This window comes from Capsicum annuum, chromosome 1 (genome assembly GCF_002878395.1).
Source record: "Capsicum annuum cultivar UCD-10X-F1 chromosome 1, UCD10Xv1.1, whole genome shotgun sequence".
Lineage (NCBI taxonomy): Eukaryota > Viridiplantae > Streptophyta > Magnoliopsida > Solanales > Solanaceae > Capsicum > Capsicum annuum.
In genome coordinates, this window is record NC_061111.1 from 23,573,236 (window position 1) to 23,581,652 (window position 8,417).

Consider the following 8,417-nt stretch of genomic DNA (forward strand, 5'->3'; position numbering starts at 1 on the left):
TTTTTTAGATTAACATTTTAGTATGTGTAGCTATAAAAATGTATAAATCAAAGATGTTAAATGAAATAATTTTATAATATATTCTTATTGAATTCAATTTAAAAAAATAAAAAGTTTCCAACATATTAATAATAACAACTTCAATAACATCAAATATTTTTTTCAAATTAAAAATCATATATATTTTCATCAAGAAAAAAGATCTGCAACTGTTTATTAACTAAATACATCAACCAACTTATCATTTGTTGTATTTCCTACATGAACACCTATTGTGCCCTTTACATCCGCATGAACCACAACAATTTTTATTTTTCTTTCCAAATATATCTCATCCGGACTTTCCACGATCCTTCTTTGGAGGTCTTCCAGGGGGTCGCTTGTATTTTGGTGGCTGAACTACCTCATTCAAAATTTTCTTAGGAATTATCCAATCATCTTTGTGTGGTAGAGGATAAAATGGAAGATCATATGTTCGCAAGACTGTTTTTGGCTTGTAAAGATCAGAGCAATATGGTTCCTTCTTAAGATTCTTGCTATCAAGAACTACACAAGCATGAACACACGGTATCTCATCCAACTGAAATGCATTACAAGAATATTTTTTTTCCTTAAGACAAATAATAAAATGTTTCTCCTTGTCGTGGAATGTATAGATATACTCTGATGCATGTATAACCTGAAATTATTAAACAAAATTAATTAGTAAAATAAAAATCATTTGCAAAGTTATGTCAGAAACAGTTTTGCAAATGTATTTAATCATCTCAGCATATGTATTTTTCTGCCATGCATATGTATTTTAATTACAGAATATAATTTCTTTCTGCCATCCAAATATACATATATATATATATATATATATATATATATATACATACATATATGCGTACACTCCGCTTTATTCTGTTGAAGAATTTATTGAAATTTACCTATAAGATCTATAAAAGTATACAATGTCTGTTGTCTGTTTTTACAGTTCCATCTACCATACATCAATCTAACTTCCTCTAGAAAATCATATATTGGTAGTTCTCTAGTCGATCCCAGTGCAACATTAATTGACTCGGCAATGTTTGATGTTGAAGTCCATCCCCTATGAACCGATGCATATGACCTAACCCACTTATCGTATCCCACAAATTTCAAGTAATTCTTCACTCTAACATCAACTGCCTCCACCTTCTCCATTAAATTGTGAAATTCAGTCTTTGAATATGATTTTGCCATTGTATAGAAGACATCCAATAATGAATCATGTGATTTTCTAAAATCTTTTTTTCACATTTTTCCATAAATGCCACATACATGCATAATATGGTACGTCATTATACACCTCACTTACAGCTTTTATGATGCTTGCATTACGATCAGAAACTACACACGTATTTCTTCTTTCACCATATGCTTCCTTCAGATTTTCAAAGAACCAAATTCAAGAAGCATTATTTTCGGAATCAATAACACCATAGACCAAAGGAAATATATGTCCTACATGTTCAAAAAATACATATAAGCATACATGATTTTTTACACATCAAATAATGCATATTGACATTATTTCTACATATTGCTGGAAAGCTACTAAACTTCCAGAGAACAACTAAAAGTAATGAATATATAAATGCATCTCATTACATAAATAATATATATATATATATATGTATATATATATATATGTATGTATGTATAGTATAAATACATACATCTGGGAACATATTTGAAGTCAAATACATTTATAATTAAATATCTTATCAGCTCCATCCATGGTACATGCAGCTACAAAAATTTCAGTAACCAGTCCTCTTAGATAACTTGCATCAACAACTATGACAGGTCTGCAATGCTCGAACCCTTGAATAAAGGCAGTTAGTGCTATCAATATATATAAAAATTCATTGTCTTCATTCTTTTTTATTCTTATATGAGAACTAGGATAACTAGTGTTTAACACATGTGTGTATGCAGGTAGTTTTTCGTATGATGCCGGTGGTTTCCTTCTTAACTCTTCAAGTGCATGTTCTTTGGCTCGCCAACACATAATATATGTTAAATTCATACCCATGTCTTTCTTCATGCACTTTTGATTTCAGATAGAGTGTATTTCTGTTTGTGACATTTAAACTTTTGTTTGACTATACCACCAATGAACTACTAGTAGCATGCAATTTAGAATAAATTTTATCCTTGATCGGACAGGGACAGGCATGCTCTGGTAAAAATTCTCTCACCTCAAACATTTCAGATTCACCAATACCAGATGCGCGAAATAAAAAAGCACAATTATCGAATCTGCACAATACTGTTTAACTGCAAACAAAAATAAATACATATGCTCAAATACAATCAACCAACTGGAAACAATAAATAACAAAATGCATAATACACTTATCAGGTTTTACTCGATCTTATAGTTAGTGTTTGAAACTTCTCCCGAATTGCATAGTCCTTCATAACAGATTTTAATACTCTTTTTGAGGCATAAAGTTGTTCAACCTCAATATGTTTGTGATGTCGGTCAGAGATAATAATTCTCATTGTATCCATTTCAAATACATCCAAACATTCTTCTGAAGGAGTAATTATTAATGCTTTTTGAGTACTTGTATTTACCACGTTACTCGCATTGACAGTCATCCTTAGACTTTCCGAATTACACAATGATGAACTTACAAATATGTTGAAATTATCCCTGTAAAAATACTTACATACAAAGGCAAATTACTCAAATCCTTCAATTCCTTTTTCTACATAATGTAGACCTTCAAACCTATACCATTACGTATATGTATTTTCACTGTATTATCTGTTAATTGATATTCTATTTCAATGTATTTGCACGTCAAATCAACATTAATATGAGAAGGAAGTACTGTGTACAGTTGGTCATATGTAGTGTTTACGCTCAACAATATCGCATCACTGACGTACTCTTCATATTGCTGCTCATAATTCCATCTATCTGAGTGTTTAACAAGAACTGCAATGCTTCCCACCTTCAATCTGTACAAAATTACAAAACAGTAAAAATCAATTTAAATATCTAATACGTAGTATACACAACAACACATTCTTTAATTCAAAACTCCCAAACGAATTTAAACAAACAAAATTTAATCGAAACATGCTTACCCAAAAAAATTTATCAGATTAATGTTTTAAAATTGCTTCTCAACTTTCAAACTTTAGAACAACAAGAATATATTTGAAATTATAAAGAACACGCTTAAACACTTTCTTCCGAAATCTGATAAAATTGACATACTACATCATTTTTTTGAATCCCGCAAACAATTACAGATATTTGGTACAATTTCTTCAATAAATTTTTCACTATAATTATAATGAAATCACAAATAATATAAACTTTGTTGATTCATACCCGTTATTGCACAGTTGTATTTTAAAATGTGCTTCACAATGCTAGTTGATTAGAAAAAAAACGTTTAATAAAACATTTTTGAATTTGAATCTGTATTTTTGGATTTGATTTTGAATTTTTGGTTATGAAAAATATTTTTTGAATTTGAATTAATTGTTGTAATTTAACGTTTGATGAAAAATAAAAAAGAGTTTTAAAGTGTAAGGGAATCTACCAATTAATTGTTCCATAAATTAGGGAACTGTTTTTCCCAAATTAAAACTCAAACTGATTAACGTTATATTAAGAACGAAATATTCTGTTGTATATGTATTAAACTAGCAACAGATTGCTTAAATATAAAATACATATTGCTATTTTTTGTAATTTTGAAACTGTTGTTAGAAAAATTATAATTAAGGTTCTATAATTGCTAGTTTTGAAATTTTTCCTTTTCTAAAAAATATGGATCCTAAAAACTGGGTATTTGTGCACTCAATTGTACTGTTATGGGCTAGTCCTCGCCCAATGGAGTGTAGCGGCCCAACGAAAGCCCATTCGGAAATCCAAATGTTGAGGCCTTTTTAAAAACCTAGGGTTTATCACTTCACCCTATAAAAGCGAATTACAAAGCATTTACTTTGCCTTGTTCTTCCATTGCCTCCAGTACCCTAGCCCCCAAACTCCGCCAGGTACCTCTCACTCTTTCACCTAATAACTTTATGAATAATCTTTCTTCATTTTCCATATCGTTCATGTTAATGTTTCTCTAAGCTACTTGTTATCAAAATTGATATATGAAATTCTGTTTGATTTTAATTCATAAATTGAATCTTTTTTTTGTGTGTTTTTCTGGACAGTGCCTCAGTTTTGTTGGTTTTGACAGACGTAAATAAGCTTGCAGTGTATAGGTTACATGTTCAAATCAGTGTGTTTAAGTTACTGTTGTTTAATTATAGGAAGAAAATTGAATGTGTGTTTCGATTGTATGTGATATCTGTTTAAGTTTAGTCCCTGAAGTTGTTAAAAATCTGGGCTTTATATATTTGGATCTATCAATATGTATTTCTTTCCTGTGTATTTAACTATTAGTAATAGCAGCCAGCTGCTATTGTGTCTGTGTATATACACAACTCTTGGTAAAATAACTATTTTCTTTGTTCACATTTACGAATCATTCATTTTCACATTTAAGTGTCAACGATAATTTTGTATTCCCTGTACCAGTTCCCAGTACCTAAGACTAGAATGTATGTCAAATTAGGGTAGTGCAAAGTCCAAAGGGGACAAGTAAAATTGAATAGAGGAGTAGTTGTGTTGTTAAAAAGAGCACCGTAAACTAGTGAACCTGATTAGTTCTTTAAGAAAATGTCAAAAGAAATGTTTTCAAACTTTAACTATATGTGTGACTCTCTAATCCTGTGAATTAGTCTTTGAAGAGGTGTAATTTGCGAAGAATAGCATTTAATAAGTACAAAGAAACATGTTTGAATTTTTTGTCACTTGAACTGTTTATGTCACTCGTGTATGTGAATGTTTTTTATCAGTTTGTTTGGCTTGCCTTGCTGCTTGTAGTAATATTTTGATTGAAGTTGGAACTTTTTTGAAAATAACAAAATCAAAGTCAAGAAAACTACTAACTGTGGATATAGGAAAGTTCTACTATATTTTGCATATGAAAGCAGCTAGCATTGTGATGGATGTTTGCTTGACATATGTTAGTTGATTTCAGTTTCAGGTAAGTCATGAAGCACAACAACGTTATTCCCAATGGGCACTTCAAGAAGCATTGGCAGAACTATGTAAGGACATGGTTCAACCAACCTGCTAGGAAAACAAGGAGACGTAATGGTAAGGCCACCTTCCTGTTGAGCTACTTGCATGATTCTTTTCATTTTGAAAATTCATATTTGGTAGGACAGTACTAAAATTTTCCCTTCTCTTATTTTATTGTCAACAGCTAGGCAGCAGAAGGCTGTGAAGATCTTCCCTAGGCCAACCGCTGGATCTCTTCGACCTATTGTTCATGGACAAACTCTAAAATACAACATGAAAGTCCGTGCCGGCAGGGGGTTTTCTCTTGAAGAACTGAAGGTTATGAGTCTTTTTTTACTTCTTGACGGTCATTTCTTTCCACCCTGTTCACCACCCGAAGTAAAATCTCAATCAACAAAAATTAATACTGTGTATAAAAATGTGTTCTTTTTCTGTTAAAGAGTACTTTGGTGTCGAGTTCCTTTGTTTCCAGATATTTTTATTTTAAACTGCCTATTATTTCCAAGTGCCTGTATATTTGATCTTGTTATTAATGAGTAGCTCTGGTTTTCAGGCAGCTGGTATTCCCAAAAAGCTAGCACCAACCATTGGCATTTCTGTTGATCATCGCCGCAGGAACAGATCCTTGGAAGGTCTCCAAACTAATGTCCAGAGGCTCAAGACTTACAAGGCTAAGCTTGTCATCTTCCCAAGGCGTGCTAAGAAAGTCAAGGTAAATTTTATAAAATATTGCAATTTGCCGTGCTAGCTAGAGTTCCCTTTTTGGTATCTAAGCAATTTTTGCCTTCTTGAATATACCTTCACCTTAAACTACTCTCTTCCAGGCTGGTGATTCTAGTGCAGAGGAGCTTGCTACTGCCACCCAGGTCCAGGGTCCATATCTGCCTATTACTAGGGAGCAGCCTACTGTTGAAGTTGTGAAGGTCACAGATGAGATGAAGTCATTCAATGCCTATGGTAAGCTGCGTATTGAGCGTACAAATGCCCGCCATGTTGGAGTCAGGCAGAAGAGGGCGGCTGAAGCAGAAAAGGAAGAGAAGAAGTGAGGAATTGAGTTGTTTCTGTAGTCTGTTTACGTATTATTGAACTCTTTAGTGGTCCTTGTGACAGAAGGACCAGAATTTTATCATACAATCGTTTTGAGGAAGTTATGTTTTTCATTTTATTTAAAGGATTTTGTGAAATCTTGCATATCTCTTACGATTAGTGCAAGTCCTATTTCTCTGTTCTCTCTGCATGATTTGGCGTCGTTCTCAGTTGTCAGTTTCCCAACTGAAATTGTTTTTCACTGATTTTCTTCTAGGTTGGTACATTATCTTTTAGATTCATGTTATTAATTAGGCTACTCGGTTTTCAGAAATGTTTACATTAATTTTATATTGTCAAAGAGGGTATTAGTATGAAGCCTCTTGTGGTGGTCGTCTCAAGTTCTAGCTCAAATTTTCCCATGATGTTCTCTTGCTTTGACAAGGTTTGATTTTTTGCGTCCTTTTTATGATTTCTTGTTTTCATCTCTTTTTGTGCTCGAATTTCAACCAAATAATTTCATGAAACAAGTGGTAAAAATGCCTCATCCAGCCCCAGATCGAATGGAACTTTTAATCGAAGTGTAGTAAAGCTTCATGTATCAACTACCGATTCAAGTGAAAACGAGAACAAGAAAGCTGATGCATATTCTTTGAAATGATTACCGATTGGTGCATGTTATTTGGTTTTCGTACCCCACCCTGATAAGATCTAACTCACTTCAGGTATGTATACCAAATTAGTAAGTACTCCCTCCGCCTAAATTTTCAAATTTGAATTCTTTTTGTTACTTGTTTTTTTTTTTTTTATTAATTAAGAAGAAACAATTTTTTTGTTCATATTTTATTATTTGCATTAATTACTTTTTTTTTAAAAATTAAAATATAAATATCATTTAATAGGAACATAGTGACTAGGAGGTCATAGGTTCAAGCTTTAAAAACAACCTCTGATAGAAATGTAAAGTAAGACTGCGTACGATACATCCTTGTGGTGGGTTTCTTCCTCGGACACCGTGCATAGCGTTAGCTTTAGTGCATCGGGCTACTCTTTTTATCATTTAATAGGGACATTATGGTAAACTAGTCATGTAAAAGTACCTATTAATCAATTAGCAAATGCAAAGGGTAAATAATTTAATAAAGTAAAAATACCTATTAATCAATTAGTTAGTAAAAGACGTTTGTATTCAATATTATGAATTACAAACCATGTTTAAAAACCCAGGGTTCTTCACTCAGCCCCTATAAAAAATGAATTACAAAGCGTTTGATGTGTTCTTCCATTGCCTCCAGAACCCTCGACCCCTCACCCCCACCCCGGCCCCTGCAGTATCTTTTCACCTGTTAATTTCTTGAATTTGAATTTTATATATGAATTTTTTCGTGTGTTTGTGGATAGTGCTCAAGTTTTGTTAGTTATGATCTATGTGATTTGCATATAAATACCTTCTTGCAATGTATACATGTTCAAATCAGTGTGTGTATGGAAGTCTTATTCAATGATTGTACGAAATTCGATTGGGTTTGTACTGGATTGGATTGGATTTCAGTTTTTGTTTAGGCTCAACTGGGGTGGCTTATGGCTCAATAAGATTGGTGGCCGAAAGCCAATTTTAACGGGAGGCCTTCTTTGTTTTGTTGATCAATTCATTGAAAAGAAAAATCAGTCAAAATTAATTAAATAAACTTAATGAATTGTTTATTACAAGTTATAATAACTATTTTTAGTTTTCAAGTTATAACAACTTTTATTTTTTAAAAAAAAGTTAAAAATGATTTTTTCATTTTAAAATTATTTAATACAACTAATATACAACATTCCTTCCTTAAATGTAGTTAATCTTAATTATTGATATCAATCCACCCCCAAATCGCTCTAACCGTTTTTCTTTTCTTCTATTTAATGCTTCCATTAAGAGTTTCCATCTTCATACTCTATCTTTTTTTTCCTACACGATTTACTAGTTTCAGAAAACCAAATCGTAATTTTCATTTCTTTTATGCAACTACTGAGAATTATTTTGTGAAAGAAAAGCAAACATAAGTAATTCTTGTGTTATAAAAATATGAATTTTGATAATTTGCATTCAATCATGATGCGTCATGGAGAGAGATGAGATTCGTCAGGTATGTTATATTATTTAGCAAATTGATATTTTGCAATCAAACGTATTTAAAGAATTAAATAATTTTTTATGTGTTTCTTAAATTCTTTCTTGTTAAATTGTTGAATTAAAGTATTGTTCCAACTT

The 8,417-nt window shown here is 31.8% G+C and overlaps 1 protein-coding gene across 1 annotated transcript; it reads left to right on the forward strand.

Annotated features, from left to right (window-relative positions):
* Positions 1-3,961: 3,961 nt before the first annotated feature.
* On the forward strand, positions 3,962-6,321 carry LOC107870371 (60S ribosomal protein L13-1). The gene is made up of 5 exons (XM_016716879.2): positions 3,962-4,053; positions 5,094-5,212; positions 5,322-5,455; positions 5,691-5,849; positions 5,962-6,321. Exons 2-5 carry the CDS (start codon positions 5,107-5,109, stop codon positions 6,181-6,183), a joined length of 621 nt encoding a protein of 206 aa, XP_016572365.1. The 5' UTR covers positions 3,962-4,053; positions 5,094-5,106; the 3' UTR covers positions 6,184-6,321.
* The last annotated feature ends 2,096 nt before the right edge of the window (positions 6,322-8,417 follow it).

Coding starts and splice junctions, on each gene's coding strand:
- LOC107870371 (XM_016716879.2), top strand. CDS start 5,107: ATGAAGCACAACAACGTTATTCCCAATGGGCACTTCAAGAAGCATTGG. Junction 5,213..5,321: donor GAAAACAAGGAGACGTAATG/GTAAGGCCACCT, acceptor TATTGTCAACAG/CTAGGCAGCAGAAGGCTGTG. Junction 5,850..5,961: donor GGCGTGCTAAGAAAGTCAAG/GTAAATTTTATA, acceptor ACTCTCTTCCAG/GCTGGTGATTCTAGTGCAGA.